This window comes from Paramisgurnus dabryanus, chromosome 7 (assembly GCF_030506205.2).
Source record: "Paramisgurnus dabryanus chromosome 7, PD_genome_1.1, whole genome shotgun sequence".
Taxonomy (NCBI): domain Eukaryota; kingdom Metazoa; phylum Chordata; class Actinopteri; order Cypriniformes; family Cobitidae; genus Paramisgurnus; species Paramisgurnus dabryanus.
The window spans coordinates 21,244,873-21,267,620 of record NC_133343.1 but is presented as its reverse complement, the minus strand read 5'-3'; the positions used below and the strand labels follow the sequence as shown (position 1 = coordinate 21,267,620).

Here is a 22,748-nt window from a genome sequence, read left to right as displayed (position 1 = left end):
CACCTGTGTGTGGATGGTGGATGCAGCTGCTACATCAACATTAAAGACTCCTCTGTGGTTATCCACCCATTTCATACCAGGAAGAGGAACCTTAAAAACATACCAAAGTGTTCAACCAATAAAATAAGCAGAAAATATTCTTTATTAAATATATATCACATGAAAGAAACAGACCCTGTGCTTTTAAACAAATTTTTTTTTAACCTATTTTCATTTGTTCTTTTTTTATCACCCATTAAATATTGGTTGTCACCTGTTTCTAAAAGATTAAGCCATGTGAAAAAAAGGCTTTTAACTTTTTCTATATCATTGGAGTGCCTTGGAAATTCTCTATATATTGAGTTGAATTATCCCTTGCATCCAAAGAGCACCGAGATCAACAATTCACACCCCATGCAGCACTTCTTTTGCATCCTTTGCTTTGATAATTGCATTTTTGTCACGGATTTTTATAAGATATAACTCGTCAATGGCGAGGAAAGAGTTAATGCCCTTTTGTTGTCTCTACTAATCATTGCTATGTGATACCGTATATTAAAACCAATACTGAAGCTTGTCTAATACTTAAAATACATTAACTAATTTTTTTAAAATTGCTTTTTTATTTTAACAAAAGTTTAACGCCTTCCAGAAAATGTTCTTCTTTAAATATATAAACATACAATATATCAAATGTCAAACATACACGGAGTTCTTACTGTTTGACCTAAAGGGTTGCTTCCGGTTTAAAAGTTGGGCAAGACCGCCACCTAGTGGATAATAGCGGAAATATGGATTGCCGGAAAAACTCGTCATTGGCAGGGAAGCGTTTTCTCTTAATTGCAGAGTTAACTCGTCAATGACAGGCAAAGAGTTAATTAATACTGACTATCGAAACTCACATCAGGAGAGAGAACAGAGTAAGACTGAGGTGGTTTCTCCAGAGACACCGGCAGGCAGAAATGACCGGTTCTCAAGCGTCCATTCTGCAGCATAGGAATCCACTGAGAAAGAAAAAGACATGAGCAACATAAATGTTTAAAGGTACATTTTTTTATTAAATTTTGATGTGCAAGTCTGTAGTGACCAAGTCTGCATACTTAAGTTGCAAATAGGGTAAAAAATTATAGAGTTCGATTCCTGTCTCTGAGGTCCTTTGCCGATCTCCACCCAAAACTTTCCTGTCTACGCTCCACTATACTGTCTACATAAAGGCCAAAAGCAATTTTAATCTACAGACAAAACAGAAAACTTCACAAGAGCTTTTTTAGCTATTTTTTACAGACACTTAATGGATTCTGCCTAAAAACTCTATTTCTGAATTTTGTGTTAATGCGGAATTAACACAAGTATTTGATGAGGTCTGAGGTCCTTTGCCGATTTCCACCCAAAACTTTCCTGTCTACGCTCCATTATACTGTCTACATAAAGGCCAAAAGCCCCCGTCCCAAAAAAGATGCACACCGGTGATGTTTTGTATGGTATTTTTGTAAAAACTACTTAAATGTCCTAATATATTAAAGGCCTAGTCCTGGATTGATTTACACCCGTCTGGGAAACTGCTTAAAATGTTTTAAAATGCCATTTATGAAAATCTGTAGTTAATTTATCTCAATTTATGTAAATAAAACTTTTCTGCAACATGGTGAACCATAATGTATTTATCGCCAACCAACAAGACACATTTTTTGTGGTGCTGTGTGGCACTTTTAAACTTTTAACCTTAAAAATTGACCAGTCTTTTATATTCTTCTTGTCCTTTTAACTCCAATTTCCAAGTGGTGTGTTGTCAGTTCAAGTCAAATTTCAACTTGCATTCCAGCACAGCAAGGACAAAAAAGCCACTTCATAAACTTAAATGTATCCATACTCTGGCACAGCATGAGTGAATAAAATGTGGTATTTAGAGTACTGCGTGTACCGTGTATCCAACAGGCGTCTCCAGTGGAGTATTCTGTTTCTGTTGACAGCTGACATGGTAGAAGGTAAAGAGAATGTGATGGTGGTCAGTAAGTGAGGCTGGTAGCTTGATTTTGACTTCATCATGGAAATCTGGCGATCTAAAGAAACGGAATTGAAGATTTCACTTAAAGGCATCACAAATATCAAAGAAACATACACTCACCTAAAGGATTATTAGGAACACCATACTAATACTTTGTTTGACCCCCTTTCACCTTTAGAACTGCCTTAATTCTACGTGGCATTGATTCAACAAGGTTCTGAAAGCATTCTTTAGAAATGTTGGCCCATATTGATAGGATAGCATCTTGCAGTTGATGGAGATTTGTGGGATGCACATCCAGGGCATGAAGCTCCCGTTCCAACACATCTCAAAGATGCTCTACTGGGTTGAGATCTGGTGACTGTGGGGGCCATTTTAGTACAGTGAACTCATTGTCATGTTCAAGAAACCAATTTGAAATGATTCGAGCTTTGTGACATGGTGCATTATCCTGCTGGAAGTACCCATCAGAGGATGGGTACATGGTGGTCATAAAGGGATGGACATGGTCAGAAACAATGCTCAGGTAGGCCGTGGCATTTAAACAATGCCCAATCGGCACTAAGGGGCCTAAAGTGTGCGAAGAAAACTTCCCCCACACCATTACACCACCACCACCAGCCTGCACAGTGGTAACAAGGCATGACGGATCCATGTTCTCATTCTGTTTATGCCAAATTCTGACTCTACCATCTGAATGTCTCAACAGAAATCGAAACTCATCAGACCAGGCAACATTTTTCCAGTCTTCAACTGTCCAATTTTGGTCTTGCAAATTGTAGCTTCTTTTTCCTATTTGTAGTGGAGATGAGTGGTACCCGGTGGGATCTTCTGCTGTTGTAGCTCATTCGCCTCAAGGTTGTGTCTTCACAAATGCTTTGCTGCATACCTTGGTTGTAACAAGTGGTTATTTCAGTCAAACTTGCTCTTCTATCAGCCTTAATCAGTCGGCCCATTCTCCTCTGACCTCTAGCATCAACAAGGCATTTTTGCCCACAGGACTGCTGCATACTGAATGTTTTTCCCTTTTCACACCTTTCTTTGTAAACCCTAGAAATGGTTGTGCGTGGAAATCCCTAACTGGGCAGATTGTGAAATACTCAGACCGGCCCGTCTGGCACCAACAACCATGCCATGCTCAAAATAGCTTAAATCACCTTTCTTTTCCATTCTTACATTCAGTTTGGAGTTCAGGAGATTGTCTTGACCAGGACCACACCCCTAAATGCATTGAAGCAACTGCCATGTGATTGGTTGATTAGGTAATTGCTTTAATGAGAAACTGAACAGGTGTTCCTAATCCTTTAGGTGTGTGTGTGTGTGTGTGTGTCAATAATCCATATCTTATGCAACAATAACAAAAAGCTTTACAAATTGTTGTTTAACAGACAATCAAAGCTAAAACTGTTACTCAATGAGCTAATCACTCAATGAGCCTCAATTGTGGTCATAAAGCTCTTAAAGGAATAGTCTACCCTTTTTCCATATTAAACTATGTTATTAACTCAACTTAGACTAATTCATACATATCTATCTTTTTTCAATGCGTGCACTGTACAGCGCGTCGTGAATGTGTTAGCATTTAGCCTAGACCTATTCATTCCTATGGTACCAAACAGGGAAGCCACCAAACACTTCCGTGTTTTCCCTATTTAAAGACTGTTACATGATGAGTTATACCAGTAAGTATGGTGCCACAAAATAAAACTTTTTTTTTGGTACCATAGGAATGAATAGGGCTAGGCTATGCTAACACATTCACAACGCGCTGTACAGTGCACGTATTGAAAAAAGATAGGTATGTGTTAATTCGTCTAGGCTGAGGTAATAACATAGTTTAATATGGCAAATGGTTAGACTATTCCTTTAAAGGAAATTGCAATAAATGGTTTATAAACTTACCGATTATGATACACTACAGCAGTGTATGCCTCCTTAGCATACTCTGAACAGCTGGACTTTCCAAAGATTACCTAAAAAAGAAATGAGGGAAGAGCTGTAGGTATACAAACGCTTTTAGCCAAATCAAAAACCCTTGGTATGTAAGACAAAATGATGTGGATTCCTATTAATACTTACAGGCATTGCGTTGCTGGGATCTTCCCCATTCATGAACTGTACTTTGACTGTGATGTTTCGAGCAGAGCCTTGACGATTAGCAAAGTTCAGACTCTGTGGGTTAACATACAGCAGGTTCCTACAAACATAGGTAGACAGAGAAATTGTCCATGTGACAACTGATATTTACCGCTTTTATGTAGATCGGTGAAACAAAACAGATGGACAACATTTTGGATAGAAACCACATTTTACTCTACAGACAAAACTGAAAACTCTACTTTTTTTTACAGACACTTAATGGATTCTGCCTAAAACTCTATTTCTGAATTTTGTGTTATTGCGGAATTAACACAAGTATTTAATGAACAAACACTCTAAAAATGTCTGGGTTGTTTTTAACCCATGATTGGTAAATATTGAATACTAACCCAAAATCTAATATTGTTGGGTATTATTATATGCCATGGTTGCTTAAGAACAACCCAATATTGGATAATTTTTAACCCAACATGTGTTCGATCCAATATTTACCCAGCATGGGTTAAAACAACCAAGACATTTTAGAGTGTACTTGAGCAACAATATTCACAAATTGACAAAAAAAATTTCACCACTTTGCGCTTACATCGTTAAAATGGGGCCCTAAGTGTTACCCAGAAGCTAGTTATTTACTTTAGTAAAGTTTAAATATGGATATGTCTCTTACAAAATCAAACCAATTAACATCAGAAGGCCTTTATTTATCCCCTGGAGCCGATGGATAACTTTGTGAATATGTGTTTGTATGAACAATGATGGTCATATGTAACTCAGATGGTTTGAGGGTTGGTAAATCATGGGGCAATTATAATTTTTGGGCAAACTATCCCTATAGTTACTTCAATAATTATATTATTCTGGATTTTTGTAAAGTGCCCCTAACCTAGGTTTGGTCTCTGGTATCCCCAGAATGTGTCTGGAAAGTTTCAGCTCAAAATACACCACAGATCTTTCATTATATGATGTTGAAACTTGGCCATTTGTGGCTGCATTGAAAAATTAGCTGTTTTTATTTCTTTAAGTGCAAAGAAAGCTTCTGTTCCCCTTCACGTATGCAAAGTAGGGGGTAGAGTGCTTACACATGTGGACTACATCAAAACATGCATCTCTGGCGGAAGATTGAATTATGTGCTCATAAGGCGGAGTCTGTGAGCGGTCATGGGTGGGGTGTAATCAATGTGACATCACATTGATAGGGGATCCTCAATAGCCTGTTTTGTGTGACTGTTGCGGTTTAAAGGAGAATAGATGGAGACTCTGGCGACTCATTTTCTTTTTAAAAGTGCATTTTCTAGGTTAGGGGGGCTTTAAAGTCTACAAATATTTTTTATTCCTTAATTTAAAGTAGGGCTAAATGTGAAAGCAGCATGAAATTTAGGTAAGCTAAACTATAAATTGCCTTGGTATGCACAAATTTAATTATATAACTTCCACGAACAGACATCATTTTCATAGTTTCTGTTCACATGTGAAAGAGTCTCAATATAAAGGAAAAAGAAACACACTGGGTAGTTAACATTAATGACCATTGATCTTTTTGGTAGCCTAAATTTTTGTTGTGCAGCCGTTTCCGGTCTGTGGTTCCAGTAGCTGGAGGAAAAGACTATAGTGACGTAGGGTCTGCTCTCCTGGGACAACTAAGGTCAGACAGACTATCCAAAGGGCACAGATCTCTCATGCACTCTCAATATAACCTCTTCTGTGATCTGATGCTTTATTAGTACAAAATTAAAGGGAAATTACACTTTTTTTGAAAATATGCTCATTTTCCAGCTCCCTAGAGTTAAACATTTGATTCTCACCATTTTGGAATCCATTCAGCTGATCTCTGGGTCTGGTGCTAGCACTTTTAGCATAGCTTAGCACAATACATTGAATCTGTTTAGACCATTACTGTGCATTCAGACCGCCACCGGCGAGAGCGTCAAAGTGGCCGGAAGTCATTCATTTTCAATGAGAGCCGGTGGCGAGCTCCGGCGAGCAGCGGCGCGGCGCGTCATGTACAGCGTGAGCGTCGAGGAGAGTTGAAATCAGCTCAACTTTATGGTAATGAGATATGACGCGGTTCGGCGGCAACCAATCGGAAGGTGGAAATGTTCACCGGCAACCAATCGGAAGGTGGAAACCTCCGCCTGAGAGGAGTTCAGAGAATGCATTCGAGCGTCAGAGCGTCCACTACAACTTTTCTTTAGCGTCGTTGTCAGGGCAGCCAGAGCTTTTATTGACGCTCTCGCTGGTGGCGGTCTGAATGCACAGTTAGCATCGTGCAAGAAGTCAAGGATTTTTGCTGCTGTAACATGGCTGCAACAGGCGTAGTGATATTATGCCCTGTGCGAAAATAGTCCCCTTGGTTTCTTTCAATAGCAGGGGACTATTTTTGGGCACTGTGTAATATCACTACGCCTGTTGCAGTCATGTTACAGCAGCAAAAGTCCTTGATTATTACACCTTGATCACAACTTTTTATTTTCCGCTGGTCTTAGTACACGATGTAACTGCAGAAAAGTCAAGTTTTAAATAGGAAAAATATAGAAACTCTTTGGTTATTTTTAGCGCGATGTTAATGGTCGCTAAAAAAGAGATATAATGGATTGTGCTTAGCTATGCTAAAAGAGCTAGCGCCAGACCCGAAGATCAGCTGAATGGATTGCAAAATGGTAAGAATCAAATGTTTAACTCTAGGGGAGCTGGAAAATTAGCATATTTTCAAAAAAAGTGGAATGCCCGTTTAATGCGCTTAATTTCTAATTTTTAAAACTAGTTATGGTTATCATACATCGTGTAAAAAGCACTTAACACTAAATACATTTTGGACTGAAGGCACATAGGACCTTTGCAGTAGGCTACGCATCAGACCAATCACAGCACTTGCGGCCCACGTAGAACGAACGTGCTGTCACATTTTTGTAAGGGTGCACGTCAGGCTACGCAGAGCTATGCACAGCCTACGGTCTAGCTACAGCATCGGTCCTACGTGAAACCATAAATAGCTGTTAATGAACTTTTACTGTGAGTGGGGCTATCAAACCATACAACCAAAGATCTTATTTTTTATGGCTGCTTAAAAAAAACTTCACATCTGGTTGGCACAGTGTTAAGTGACATAAATAAATAAATAAAAATGGTTGTTGGACACCTATTCAAAATCGTAGTCTTTGGATTTCCAGGTATAATATCTTTTTCCTTGCTTTATACAATAAATAATGTGAAGGGGATTAATATGAAACAGCAAAAAATAAAAGGTTTGTACATGGCACAAACTCCCCTAACTTTCAGGCATCATTCAAATCTATTACTGCCTCAACCAAGCAGTTCTGAGCTCCAGTGATGATCCTGCTTGTACATGCAGACCTTCTGTGTGACACCTTTGAGTGATGCTTCGCGGATTCAGGAGACCATTAAATCAAACCCACAACCATAAATTCCTTGCTTTTATTATTAATTCGCATCCAGTGCGGCACGCACAGTGCACCAAGTGGCCGCAGTGATGACGTGATTGATGTACTCAGTGATTCATCGGACGGCCTGTAGCATCGTTCATCTTTGCTTATCAGTTGCAACCAAGGGGCCGTGTTATAGATGTGTGGCCAGTTGGGTCAGCATGTGTGTGCGCGTGATACTGTAAAATGTTTGCGCCGGGTAAACTTTCACAGATCTGGGGGAGGACACAGAAGCAGCTTAATGATCACCAAAAGTTCCCTCCCCTCTCACTGCAGCGGTATATATTTGAGAAATCTCTGCTGTTTGCCATTGCAGGGCATGAGGAAAGGCTGGGAGTCAAGAACAAAGAGCAAGCTGACACAGTGAAGGAAACATCACAAACATCTCCAAACCAGCTAAAATGAAGTTCGTCATTTTGTTTTTATCGCTAATCTTATCCGTGACTAATGCTGCCCCTAACTCGAGGAAAGCACCCACGGTTGCACCCATCCTAATCACCGTGCAGCCAACTGAGGCTAGATCTCGCTTTGCTATGTTAGATGACGTACGACTGCTGGCTAACGGTCTGCTCCAGCTCGGTCAGAGTCTCCGTGAGTTTGTGCACAAGACCAAGGCTCAGATCAATGACATCTTCCAGAAGCTTAACATTTTCGACCGCTCCTTCTACCAGCTGTCGGTGGTCACCAGTGAGATTAAAGAGGAAGAGGAGAAGCTGAAGAAGACGACCACATTTTTGAAGGTCAACAATGAGGAGATCAGAAACTTGTCGATGGAGATCAACACTAAAATCAACAACATTTTGGAGGAGAGAAGCCAACTGCACAACAAGGTCGGAGGATTGGAGGAGAAGCTGAAGGGGTTGTCTCAAAGCATGATTCCCTTGGAGCAACTTCAGGAGATCTCTGGCCTTAAGGTGAATCAGATCGGAAGTTTGTAATATAATAAATTCAAACACTCTTAATGGTTTAGTTAATAATCGTAATCTTATCAATGAATGACATTAGTTCTGAGGGTCTGAGCAAAGATGAATATTTATCTTTGGGTAAACGTACTGAAGCTAATATTGTAACTGTACAGATGTTTAAACTGAATTAATCTCTATGAGAGTTGTATTAAAATAGTCTGTTGTGCAGGACATCATTGAAACACAAGAAAAGACCATCACGGACCTACTTAAATCTGTGAAAGAGCAACATGAACAGCTCAGCTACCAGAAAGTGAAAATTAAGAGTCTTGAGGATAAGGTAACTCATTAAAATTCCTCATCTTACTTTTAATAAATGTATAAAATTAGGAATGTATTGACACTCACTTTATTTGTTTATATCATTAATCTGTTTCAGCTGAGTTATGACACTTTTCAAGACACAGCTGAAAAAGCATCAGATTTGAGTCCAGAAACACCTGACCCCTTTGGGTACTTGACAATGAATTCCACTAATGGAACTATGGACGGAAATGGTAATAATAGAAGAACAGCAATTATTCATTAATGTTAATGTTGAGACTGATGTTTTATTGGGTTTAAAATAATCAGCTGTCTATTACTTTTTTTTTGCACAGACTTCCTAACAGATTGCAGTGATGTATTCAAAAGTGGCCAGATGAAGAGTGGTATTTACCCAATCAAACCCAATCAATCGGATCCTTTCAATGTGTACTGCGAAATAAATTCTGGTAGGACAACAACAGACTTATCTGATCCTATAAAAATAAGATATTAATTCAAAGTATAACATCTACATATATTTTTAAGATGGAGCAGCAACGGTCATTCAGAGAAGGGTGGATGGTTCTGTTGATTTTGATCAGTCGTGGGAAAAATATGAACATGGATTTGGCCAACTGGAAAGTACGTATTTACCTTTGGGTAATTTCAAATATTATAATTTTTTTAAAGGGTTAGGTTTGCAATATGCAACTGCAAAAAAGCCCTTGAATTTATTATTACGCCATAATGAGAGTATAGTTCCTAGCCATATCGGCCTAGAAAATCACAACTTTTAAATTTCTGGCGGTCTTAGTGCACGATGTAACTACAGAAGAGTCAAATTTTAATTAGGAAAAATATATAAACTTTTGGTTATTTTTAAGCGGGATGCTAATGTCTAATCAGATTCAATGGATTGTGCTAAGCTATGCTAAAAGTGGTACTGCCAGACATGGAGATCAGCTGAATGGATTCCAAAACAGTAAAAATCAAATATTTAACTCTAGGGCATCTGGAAAATGAGAATATTAAAAAAAAGTGGAGTGTCCCTTTAATATTATTGCAAATCTGCAATCAGAAATAAGTATAAAACCTGTTGAATGTATATAGCTGGAGATACAAAACCAACCTATGCTGTATATTCGAAGCATGTTACCACTGCAATACGAGTAAATACCTGAGGCAACAAATAGTTCCTACTCAATATAACTGTCTGACAGGATTTCAATAGTTGGTTTTAGGCTTCATATACATGCAATGAGAAAATAAGGAAAGTTTACACAATAATATAAGCAATGATATATATGATATGTTACAGAAGAGTTCTGGCTTGGCTTGGCCAAAATCCATTCCATTGCTCAGCAAGGAGAATACATTCTGCACATTGAACTTGAAGACTGGAAAGAGGAAAAGAGATTCATAGAGTACACGTTCACCCTGGATGGCCCTTCGAATGGGTACACCCTTTATTTGGCACCTCTGTCTGGAGATCTGCCCAATGCCATGAGCAACCACACGGGCATGAAGTTCTCAACCAAGGACAGAGACAATGATAAACACAGCGAATCCAACTGTGCCCGCAACTACACAGGTAACAAATGGTCAAATTAAATGTAACTGTGCCCATGTTTCTTCCAAAAGTTTTGAACACGCATATCGCTATCCACAAATATGGTACATTTTGGCTTAAGATTAGCTAAAATAATAATTTTTAGATGTATGTTTATTTTTTTTACTGCCCTTTTCCCCCTTTAAATTAATTAAATAAAGTGTTTGCTGTTCTCAGGCGGTTGGTGGTTTAACGCATGTGGAGACACCAACTTAAATGGGAGATATGCCTGGATGAGACCAAAGGCTCGCCCCCAGCGCAGGAAAGGAATATACTGGAAGCCTGCCAAAGGAAGCCCCTTCACCCTTAAATCCACAAAGATCACTATCAGACCTTTAACCTAGTTTCAATAATTACTGACCCCAACTTTTACCGAGCCATTCAAGATCAATTAGAGGGGTCGAAGTGGCAGTAATCTCTGGCCAACTAAGCTTCCCTCCTTCGTTACAGACAGTCTAAAATTGCTGATTTCCACAACAGATTGACGCAACTGAAACAGGGCATTGACTCCGAGGTAGAAACCGGGTATTGCAACATGCATGTGCTAGTTCAGTATATCCCTAGGTCATTGGATTACAACCTTGGTAAAGCCGTTTTACAAAATAATGGTAAAAAATTACTTGGGTTCAAATAACACATCTGGAACAAAACTAAGGATCTGATGCATGTTAATAAGAACGGACTAAATTTAATAAGCTTGTTCACTATATGCATATTATTGAACTACGTTGCATTCAGTTATAGTTCTCAATATATTGTTTAACTTTTTTTATTTAAAATACTGTAAGAAAATTCACAGATTGTTCAAAAGCTTGTTCACTATATGCATATTATTGAACTATGTTGCATTCAGTTATAGTTCTCAATATATTGTTTTTTTTTTTACTTAAATATTGTACGAAAATGTACAGATGTGGCACATTCATAAAAAAATACTTCAGTTGGTAACACCTCAAATATAAAAAAAATCAACAATTTTTTTTTACATAAAGTTTTAAGGCTTTACCTATTGAAGTATTTTTTTTAATTAATCCAACTTTTACTTTTACAGAGTATATGGTGATTCAAGCTGTCCCCTTCCAAATTCATTGCATGGTTCTGTTAAACATTTCTGTTTGTGTTACATGCATGAAAAATGTATATGCAAGTCGGTAAATGTGGACATAAATAATATGTCTCAAAATATAAATACATAAGATATCAAATTACATATATAAATGTTAATAATTAAAGTCGGTATACATTGCTACCAAGTAATTGTAATGTAATAGTGGTAAAAGTTATATATCCTGCTTCTTTTATGTGTTGAGTCATATTGACTCCTTGTTAAGCTTTGTGCATACTCAGCTGTAATGTGTATATATTTTTAGTTTACAGAATGTTTCCTCAGTAGTGTGCTTTATATTTATAGTAAAACTTTCAGACATTAATGCAAAAATAAAAATAAATCTTTCTTAACGTCTCACACACATGCAATGAGTGTCTCTTTTTCATTTTAAATAATCAGCAATACTGGAAATAATTGCATATTTCCCTGTATAATTAAAACAAACGTCAGTAAAAACTTCAATAGGTACTTGCATATGAGCAACTTTAATGATGGGGTCATATGAATCAAGTAGAAAAAACTACCCTGACAGTTTTAAGGCTACTCTAAGGCATAATTCATAAGAGACTAAATATTTAGCAGATAATAAATATCTTGTACAGCAGTTTAATCAAGCTTACCATGTATGGAAAACCAACCTTCCATGATTAAATACTTACATAAATATAAATCTTGCATATTAACAATCGGCAGTAAACTATGTCAAAATATATTAAGGTCCAAAATTATCCAGTAAGCATCAGCCAAATCAAAGCTGATTATGCGGAGCGTCTGCCTACTTAAAGATAAAGTTGGCACCGACTGAAAGTGGACAAACATGTCCTTTGTATGACAGGTTAGGTCAACATATGCAGAAGATAAGAATTGTTGTCTGCCGACCTTGACTTAAAATAGTAACTTTACATGGCTTGCACAATAAAACGTCTGATTAATTCAAGCAGAAGCGAGACACATGGTTTAAGTTTGTGTGCAAAACTTATGACTCTCATTTTATATGACTGAAACTCTTAAAAGAGGCGATACCTGTATGTGGTGTTGGGTACATAGACATCCCTGGCAGGGAACTCCAGGATCTCTTTCGTCGGCCGTACTCGACTGTCTGGATAGGGCTTAACTTGAAGCAGATCAGGGGTCAGGCAATAATGAGGGCTCTCGGGGGCTGGAGAGATGTCGATTTTCAACTGAGCTGTGGGTGTAAAGTAAACCAAACTATTACTAGGGCTGTCCTGTCGATTGATTTAAACTACATTACATATCAATACTTGCTAAAAAAATCATCAAACATAAATGATAACTGGCCTACAGACCACATTGATCTATTTTGCAACTGAGTTTGTCCATCAAGCTTGCCAAAATGGCTGTAACCCATTGCAAAAGATCCTCTACCTGTGATAGGCCTCAGTCTACGCAGCACAGACGAGGGACGCCTCATGTCAGCTAGGAACTTGTAAAGGTCTTCATCGCTCAGTCGATCTCCCTCCTAATATAAGCATTTATAAAAAAGTTAAAGTCAGATACCCACAGGAAACAGTGATAGTCTACCATATATACAAAATTAAAAAATACATAGCTTTGGAGGTCTAACTAGAGGACAGTGAACTATGAGATCAATATTTGAATCAATACTGGGCAGCTTATCCAGAATAACAGGGTGACCTGTTTAAAGAAGTTGGTGACTGTCAAGGTAGCCGGCCTGAAGCTGGTAAGACTGCACGATTCGTCCCCGCTCGTGGTTCTCTCCAGCGAGCGACGTCCCACGATACTCGAGTTCCTACGTTCCGACCACGAGCCCTTCCTCTCTGTGTGACGGCACGCAAACAAGCAGTTCAAGCGATTTTGTAGCATGGCTAAACAATATTGTGTGTAAGTTCAGCCTTAAAAATTTGTAGACTCACCGGACAGTCCCATCTCCAGCTCTGTGTCTCTCTCCAGACTGCCTGCACTGTTCACAATGTTCATGAGATGTATGGCCGTCCAGGCGAAGGGCATGCGGTAACGCCCCAGTCGCTGGCAGAACTGATCTGCCTGACCGCGCAACTTCTCAAGCTTTTCCTTATTCTATGAACACATAAATAAAAAACACTCCGTGATCGGCCTACATAACAATCTTTGTACATCCCGAGTATATGCTGTTATGAGTCTGATTGGACAGTTGATAAAAGGTCTTACTTTTGCTGCGTCAGATTCTTTGAAGACCATATAAGGTTCTGCACACTCGCCGATATCTCCCTGCTGTAGAACCTTCTCAAGCTGCAAAAACACATTTTTGTATTGTAAACTGATATAGCATGCTTTTAGCTATTCAACATTATTTAAAAACCAGTACACAAAAAAACTCTAATATGGCCTTGAACCTACAGACAATACAAATATTGACATATAATCACACTTTTGCCAAAGAAAAATCTGTGATACCCTGCGTCCAAAATCTCATACTGTGACCATAGGTACTGAATTAGATAAAGTACCTACTCATCGACCTTAAAAATAGTAGGTACTACTATATAGTATAAATATGGACAGTATGAATGAATTTGTATGTATAACATCTGCCATGTTGATTATGTGACATAATAAAACAACAAGTTAGTTGTTAAAGGAATATTCCATTTTCTTAAAATAAAAATCCAGATAATTTACTCACCACCATGTCATCCAAAATGTTGATGTCTTTCTTTGTTCAGTCGAGAAGAAATTATGTTTTTTGAGGAAAACATTGCAGGATTTTTCTCATTTTAATGGACTTTAATAGAGCCCAACATTTAATACTTAACTCAACACTTAACGTTTTTTTCAAAAGGACTATAAACAATCCCAAACGAGGCATAAGGGTCTTATCTAGCAAAACGATTGTCATTTTTGACAATAAAAATAACAAATATACACTTTTAAAGCACAACTTCTCGTCCAGATCCGGTCGTGATGCGTCAGCGTGACCCCACGCAATACGTCATGACGTCAAGAGGTCACAGAGGACGAACGCGAAACCTCGCCCCAGTGTTTAGAAGTTATTTGAAAGCTGACCGTTCCTACGTTGTTGTATGTCAACTGATACAAATTAATGTCTTTGTGTCAGTTTATTGTTTACAATGGTCCGCAAATGTGCGTTTTATATATGTAACACGTGACCTCCCTACGTCACTACGCATTTACGTTAGGTCGCGCTGGACCGGACCTAGACGAGAAGTTGTGCTTTAAAAGTGTATATTTGTTATTTTTATTGTCAAAAATGACAAGCGTTTTGCTAGATAAGACCCTTATGCCTCGTTTGGGATCGTTTATAGTCCTTTGAAACTTTCAAGTTTTGAAAAAAACTGTTACGTGTTGAGTTAAGTGTTAATTGTTGGTGTCTATTAAAGTCCATTAAAATGAGAAAAATCCTGCAATGTTTTCCTCAAAAAACATAATTTCTTCTCAACCGAACAAAGAAAGACATCAACATTTTGGATGACATGGTGGTGAGTAAATGATCTGGATTTTTCTTTTATGAAAATGGAATATTCCTTTTACTTGAATGACGTTAAACAAGCGCAATTTAACCACAAGGGACAGCCGTTTATCATGTATTTATTTGCATTTGAATAGAGCCGCATTACCATACACAAACTTTTGTTAAGCAAACAACGCCTCTCCTCCTTCGTTTGATAACTCTTCTCCTGGGGGCTCACGGGATAGTAAAGTGTCTATCGAATGAACGTCTGTGTCCAAATACCCACACTTGCTGTCTTTGCACTTGACCACTTACATTATGTATTTGGCCTGTATTTGGCCCAAGTTTTCAAGCGTCCATTTAGAATTATTCACCCAATGGGACACACTTAGCAAGTGTAAAAATGTCAATACATGTAGTGGCAGCAATTTGCACAACTTATTCAATTTTTATTTAGACTACTTAAAATATATATTTTTTAAGTTTTTCTTTAATTAAAATGAACACACAAACACTCTGAAATGAACATTTGTTGAACTTAAAGATTATTATTTACACTTATCTGCAACTTTCCGAACCAGAATTCTTGCACCTTTAAAAAAACTCTTCATTTTGTGCATGCAGTTTTTTGAAGTTTATTGTTAATTCAGTAGAATAATCAAAAAAAATTTAAGGGAAACTCCACGTTTTTTTTTTTGAAAATATGCTTATTTTCCAGCTCCCCTAGAGTTAAACATTTATTTTCACCATTTTGGAATCCATTCAGCCGATCTCCAGGTCTGGCAGTACCACTTTTAGCATAACTTAGCATAATCCATTGAATCGGAATCTGACCATAAGCATCACGCTCAAAACTGACCAAAGAGTTTCAATATTTTTCCTATTTAAAACTTATCTGTAGCTACATCATGTACTAAGACAGACGAAAAATTTAAACTTACAATTTTCTAGGCCGATATGGCTAGGAACTATACTCTCATTCTGGCGTAATAATCAAGGACTTTGCTGCTGTACCATGGCTGCAGCAGGCGCAGTGATATTATGCAGCATCTGAAAGTAGTCCCCTTGGTAACTTTCAATAGCAGGGAACTATTTTCAGGCACATTATATAGTATGAAAGTAGGCGGTTTCGGACGCAGGCATCGTGTCTTTCCCACAACACCGCAAGCAACTGACTAGCAATTAGCAAATTATAGTTCATGGCTGAAAAAGAAAGCCTATTGGCTATTGAAAGAAGCAGAGGAGCCATTCAATATATCCTGCTCAAAGAACACAGGAAATAAAAACTTCAAGACATTCGTAAGAGTCTTACAGTCTGAAAAAAAACCCTTAATAGAAATAGGTAACCTTTATGACGAGGAAAACGTCCTGTGATGGGTAAGTGATGGAGAAGACAGCAGAGCGGGCCAGGGTGGAGATAGCAGCAGATGGGATGTGTGGCCGGAGCATGGCCTTTGTTTGCTCAGAGTTTAAGTCAAAGTAAAAGTTCTCTGATATCTGAGGATTAAGATGGAAATAAGAGATACATTTCAGTACAAGAGTGTGTGTTTGTTTTAATATACATAATAATTACACACAGTACACATACATATATTAGGCAAAATGCAATTTTATATGCGATTAATCGTGATTAATCTTTGCCCAGCCCTACACATTTACATGAAGTATTTTGTTTTATTATCAACCACCGTAGAGCTAAGATCTATTTTGTTGTATATATTAGGCATTTTTCCTATACTAATAAATTACTTTGGTTATTTTGGGTCAATTTTAGTGCTTTGCTATTATAGTTTCATTTTAAAACCCTGTAGAGCACAAAACAAGCTCACCTTTTTCTTTTCCTTGACATCATATAAGGCCAAACTTGCGAATATTGGTTCAATTTCTATCTCGAACCTTAAAACGGATAAAGAAGCAAGTCAGCTATATCGCAGCCATTAAATGTAACATCTCACCACACAAAAAGCTTTTGAACTTACTTCAAGGACAAGCACTTGACTAAAAGCCTCTGACCGAAATGCTCTTTTGGAACATCAGGCACACAGTGGCGCTCAATCGGCTCCTCCTACGCAAAAAAATACAGACACATTTTTTTTCCGTTATCTTGAATAGTCTAGTTATGATGTACTTGGTGTTTAGTCAAACCCCTATTCAGTGTAAATGTGGGGAATTTAAAAACTTTTTCTCATGCATCCATCAACACTTTTCATTAGTTAATAGGCTTTATGTCCAGCTGCACTACTTCCTGAACTTCAGCCAGCTCTTTGTTTCCTGTCTGCCATTATTGGACAAACTGAATAATCGAGGTGTGCCTGACCTCAGTAGTCACAAACAAACTGATTAATCCAGGTGTGCCTGACCTCAGTAGTCACAACAACAATAATCAGCCACACCTGGATTAATCAGTTTGTCCAATAATGGCAGACAGGAAACAAGAAGCTGGCTGAAGTTCAGGAAGTAGAGCAGCTGGGCAGTCTCCAGATGTGTAATAGACTTTTATTATGCATCCTCACTGGCCCTGCAAAGCCCTTAAAAGCAAAATGTAGTACTTTACCTCATCCAAAGCAGGATGCAGGGCGAAAAGCTCCCGGTGGCGGTTTGACTTGCGCTGGTCCTCATTGTGATGGTCGATCTCCTCATTGGGTACTCGATCCAGAAGGTGAGGTAGCAGTGCATCAGGCTGAGAGTTCTTCAGGTCAAATATACTGCAAGCCCAGCTGCCCCGTGGTGTGTCATCTATCGACACGGACCTCCGCTTTAGATCATCCTGTGTCAAACAATGCAGTCCTCAGTTATATTAAGAGAGGGACTCCAGTAGAAGCATAGAGAGGTAATGTGCAGTTGCTCTACCAGGCTTAGCACAAAACCATAACATACTGCTTGATCACAGCTTTACCTGATCATCCTGATAACTGCTGTGATCTGGCAACTCATCAGACTCAAAAACCTGTTTTGGTAAACCCCTCTGCCTCTCCTTCTGTTTGTCCAGAGTGTTGGGGTTAAACGCTGTGCCCAGCTTGTGGTACCTGTGCATCCAAAATACATCATCAGTCATGATGACCTGAATGCTAATCAGTAGGCAAAATAGATCCCAATAATATAAGGACTTTTAAAAAAAGTGTCAAAGGCCTGAAATATTTCTCATGATCTTAAAAATCTGATCCTAGGATATTTTTGTTTCACAAAACTATGCCCTACATGAATATCCATCTATTAGGGGAATTAAAATTCCCAGTTAGAAATAACAAACCATCACGGTTTTGAAATGGAAAAATTGCACTAAAAGGACATCTAAAGAAGCAATAAATCTTTGAACATCATACTTGCGGTTAACAACAGCCCAGTCCTCAGTATAGGAGCGGATACAGTCTCTGACATGGGCATCACTGTCACTGCAAAATTATTAGAGAAAATGAATTCACAAGTTATTCAAGCATCAGACAAATGCACATATGTCCAATTTCAACACGCACTCACCCCTCCTCTGGCACAGCTTGGCCAAGAGTTCGACACTCTCTTGGAGTGTACTGCACTTCAATGTCATCTGGAGGAAACTCAATGAGATCTCTCAAAGGTCCTGACTCTATTAAGGGTGGGTGTGTGATCAAATACTCTTCAAAATCCACTGGCTCGACTGCTTCTGTCAGAGGAACCTGAATGGAAAAATACAATAGAGAGAGAATGTGAATGTGTCATAGCAGCCAAGACGAAGAAATTACCACCAGAAGGAACAGTGCACACAACAGTGTTTCTTTCTTTTTATATGCATACTGTTTGTAACTCTCTCTATGTAAACCAAAATGGTAAATCAGTCTTAAAACCATGGAAACAACAGGGTATACTGTATTTGAAATGTGATTCTCACAGCATTGCTAGTTGCATTGCCACCCACACTGAGGTTTTTGAGAAGCTGAGGTGATCCATACTGTCCAGCAATCTGCTTCCTGACCTCAGCTGCTACAGTCCTGCAAAACAGTAAGAGAGGGAAGTTTTGAGGGTAAGAGGGATGTGTATATTATTATAATAAGCATGTAAAGTGTAATAGGACAGGCAGAGGATCACATGACCTGACAATCATTAGAAAAGCACAGAACTAATGGTCTGTGTAGCTCAGTGGGTCATGGGTTCGAACCCAGGGAACACACAAACAAGCAACTTTAAAGTCCAGACTTTCTAGGCTTTACAAATAGTGGACAAAATGTTCATTGTGCATGTAAACCAAATAGTCTGCAATAATTATTTGTGCCACCCACCACTGTCCTGCGACATTACATTAGATCAGAAATGTCTTGTCTGCAAGTGTTCATTTATCACAAAATAGAGTAACGCGAGTAACCAACTCATTTATATTTCAGTAATTGTAACTGCGTTACTTGATTTAAAAAAAAAAAAATTAGTTACATGCTCATTACCACTAAAAGTAGTAGAATTACAGTAACGGAATTAATTGTAACGCGTTACTCCCATCACTGTTTTTAACACAACTTGTGTTGTCCCTTTCCCTTTGTGTTGTGGTAAAAAATTAACACATCATTTTTTGCAGTGTACTCTTAAAGAGACAGTTCATCCAAAATTTAAAATTCTGTTATTCACTCACCATCACATTTTTCGAAACTTATTTCTTTTTTCTGTTAAAGGGACACTCCACAAAATATGCTCATTAAACATAAACATATAAACATTTGATTTTTACCATTTTGGAATCCATTCAGCTGATCTCCGGGTCTGGCGGTACCACTTTTAGCATAGCTTAGCATAATCGATTCTGATAATAAACCACTAGCACCGCGCAGCTGAATGGAGATCAGCTGAATGGATTCCAAGACGGTAAAAATAAAAGGTTTTACTCGAGATGAGCTGGAAAATTAGCATATTTAAAAAAAGTGGTGTCCCTTTAAATACAAAATAAAATATTTTGATAAATTATGGTAACCCCGCAGTTGACGGCTCCCGCTGACTTCCATGGTAGGAAAACAAATGCTGTGGAAATCAGTAGGTGTCGTCAACTGTGGTTACCACACTTTATCAAAATATCTTCTTGTTCAACAAAGAAACTAATACATGTTTAGAACAACATGAAGGTGCATTAATGACAGAATTTTCATTTTTGAGTGAACTATCCATTTAATAAAGAAGCATCAAGCTTACCAGTAATAATTCCCATTTTTATGATGTGACAGGTTAGTGGGGGTAAAAGACTGCATTGCCTATAATGCATAATGCATCCATAAAATGCATAATGCATCAATAATACGCCTAAGGAGCCTTAAGCATTAGAGCCACAAGCTTTCAGTCCCATAATGCCAAGTTCAGAATTGATTCTTAAATAATTAAGAATCACAACTAATACCTTCAGTGCTTTTTATTACTGGAAATAATAGGTCAAGTTAAGTTCATTGCAAACTAGTGGTAGATCCTCCAACACAGTGCACTACGCTGTACATTGTATATTTTGGCAAACAGTAGGTCGTCCAGGTATTACATGCATTTTTTTTTATACTGCACCAAGTATACTGCCAATAAAGTCCAAGTAGTATGCATACTAATTTAGAATACAGACAACTTTTAGGATCATTTTTCTAGCTTTCTTGATGGTGTAGGCTACTGCTATACCACTTGAACAATAAGCATACAGATTACAAAATACAAGCCTTAATAAAACAATGCAGTGAGAACCTGACTACCTAATGTATACAGATTAGGACATAACTGGTTAATAACATGACTGTGTCTAGACGGAAAAGTCAAATACTACACATAATAAAGAACAAACAAACTACAATTTATTTGGATCAGTATCTCAAGTCCAACTCTGATCAGTGGAGGACGACAATACACTGAAACAACAACCGGTCCCAATTGCCCTTGTTGATTCTAGAGGGACCTTTATTTAGGCTGGACATTCCTGAAGAGAGAGCAGATGATTGGCCCGCAAAAGTGCTGTTTACAAAAGGCACAATGAGTTTCAGTGCATATTTTACACCTCCTCTGAAAGTCTTTTAGAAATACTTCACTTAAGTCAACAGCAAAGTCTGCAGAGCTTTCATTGCACTGATTTAAAAAACAAAAACTGCTCTTCCACAGGGAACACACTTACTTTTAAAATGTATAAGCTTACTTTTGTAATGCACTATAAGTCTCTTTAGATAAAAGCATCTTCTAAGTACATATACGTAAATGCACTCTTAAATATTGATTTTTCTATTGCCTTTTGAATTTGGCTGGAAGTTCTATTAAGCTATTTCTATGTAAATCAAACAAAACAACCTTTCTTGATCATATCTCAGCATATTGTGCTATTGGGTAAAGTGACGCATAGCGATAAGAATCAGCAGGTGCCTAAAAGTCTCAGTAACTGATCTAATCAACCTATAACACACACCACTGACAAGACAACATGGCAAAGGCACTCCCAAGCATCTGGAAAATACCAATAGCATGGGAACCACATGGAAGCCTTAAAGGTCATTTCCTTTTTTTAGATACATATGAGGTCTAATCTTGTCACTTAACATCCTAAGGGACATCTAAATGTATATAATATGCACTTAAACCCTATGATGAGACTTGATTGTAGAGTGCATTATGATAAACAAAAGGCCTATTCACCAAAAACCTGTTAAAAGACATAAAGTAACTTTATATCTGCAAAATGACATCATGACAGATTGTCATCACAATGCATCTTCCTGAGAAAGAATCAACCATTGCATTTCAGGTAATTCTGGATCTTAGTCTGAATGGCTTTACAAAGCAACTGTGCCAGAAAATTTTCTTTTAGTATATTTAAATTTTATGTGGTATATCAAAATTATATTACACTATAATTATCCTTCATAATAATAATAATAATAATAATAATAATAACTTAATGCATATAAACTATAATTTTTTATATAATTATTGTCATTGTTGACATGTAAGGCATGCAAATTAAAGTCTATTTTTTTCTTTTGCAACATCAGAGCTTATCAATCAATTCATGATCTCAAAAACCAAAGCCAAAATGCACTGTGCCATAAGCGATGATATATAAGCGCATTTACGATGTGTAAACTGACAGCATAACGTCTCATGATCATCTGATGTGTCAGTATGTCAAGCCATCGTTTTGCAAATCCCAAACACTGCATTTCATTGACTCCTCAAAATCACTACCTTCATATCATTTTGATCCTACAGGAGTTTAACAAATGATGTATGTATAGATTATAAAATCATCGATAAAGACTCATTTTATTGCACAGAGGCACAAAGGCATCATACTGCTCTTTCGGTTTTAGGGTGGGTCACTTGGGCATCTCTATGGCAGTGCCTTAAAATCTAGCATGCTGCCTTGCTAGACAGCATTGCGAATATGCCTATCACGACCAAAAGGCAGTCTACATAGGCAGTGCAATATGTTTTACGGCACAGCCTATATAACTCAGCGTTTGCTCCAGCTAACTCAACGTCTCTAGGCCTTATTTGGATAGGTAGGCATGCTCGCCAACTGCTTCGGGCAGCAGAGACAAAAAGACCACGCGACCACGGATAAAACACAATACGGTTCTGTTTTGAGATGCCCTATATCCCCTTACCTGCTGATTTTCTGTGCGAAGGCGCGGCGTTCAGCCATGACTGTAGCCGCTGAGTACTCGGGTAACTTCAGCGCTCCAGCCGCGATATTCCTTTCCCACCCGTATCCCGACAAGTCCCGCCTCCTGCGGCAAGAGTCGCTCAGAAGAAGGGCGCGATTGGACAGTTGAGGTGTCATTCACACGCTCAAAGCATCCATAACAAACCGTGATCAAGTCAGGGGAGGGACTTGGCGGAATACGGGTGGGGGAAATCAACGCGCTCCAGCCGCAAAAGAGAGAAGGTACC

The 22,748-nt window shown here is 38.2% G+C and overlaps 2 protein-coding genes across 21 annotated transcripts in view; one reads left to right on the top strand and one right to left on the bottom strand.

The window, feature by feature from the left end:
- dock7 (dedicator of cytokinesis 7) overlaps positions 1-22,601 on the bottom strand; it is a 56,606-nt gene extending 34,005 nt beyond the window's left edge. For all 20 annotated transcript variants that reach the window (XM_073815163.1, XM_073815157.1, XM_073815158.1 and 17 more), the window contains exons 1-19: positions 22,463-22,601; positions 18,748-18,847; positions 18,360-18,535; positions 18,206-18,274; positions 17,779-17,908; positions 17,437-17,649; positions 16,862-16,947; positions 16,712-16,778; positions 16,230-16,379; positions 13,622-13,702; positions 13,348-13,510; positions 13,109-13,251; positions 12,839-12,932; positions 12,476-12,638; positions 4,064-4,181; positions 3,887-3,957; positions 1,901-2,039; positions 882-983; positions 4-90 (exon numbers count right to left, since the gene is read on the bottom strand). In XM_073815163.1, coding sequence (XP_073671264.1) covers positions 4-90; positions 882-983; positions 1,901-2,039; positions 3,887-3,957; positions 4,064-4,181; positions 12,476-12,638; positions 12,839-12,932; positions 13,109-13,251; positions 13,348-13,510; positions 13,622-13,702; positions 16,230-16,379; positions 16,712-16,778; positions 16,862-16,947; positions 17,437-17,649; positions 17,779-17,908; positions 18,206-18,274; positions 18,360-18,535; positions 18,748-18,847; positions 22,463-22,500 — 2,190 coding nt within the window. In that variant the 5' untranslated portion in view covers positions 22,501-22,601. The remainder of the gene's footprint in view (positions 1-3; positions 91-881; positions 984-1,900; positions 2,040-3,886; positions 3,958-4,063; positions 4,182-12,475; positions 12,639-12,838; positions 12,933-13,108; positions 13,252-13,347; positions 13,511-13,621; positions 13,703-16,229; positions 16,380-16,711; positions 16,779-16,861; positions 16,948-17,436; positions 17,650-17,778; positions 17,909-18,205; positions 18,275-18,359; positions 18,536-18,747; positions 18,848-22,462) is intronic.
- Positions 7,826-11,811, top strand: angptl3 (angiopoietin-like 3). The gene is made up of 7 exons (XM_065298841.2): positions 7,826-8,438; positions 8,659-8,769; positions 8,869-8,986; positions 9,089-9,202; positions 9,282-9,377; positions 10,054-10,326; positions 10,522-11,811. The coding sequence occupies exons 1-7, from the start codon at positions 7,926-7,928 to the stop codon at positions 10,686-10,688; spliced, it is 1,392 nt and encodes a 463-aa protein (XP_065154913.1). The 5' UTR covers positions 7,826-7,925; the 3' UTR covers positions 10,689-11,811.
- Positions 22,602-22,748: the final 147 nt, after the last annotated feature.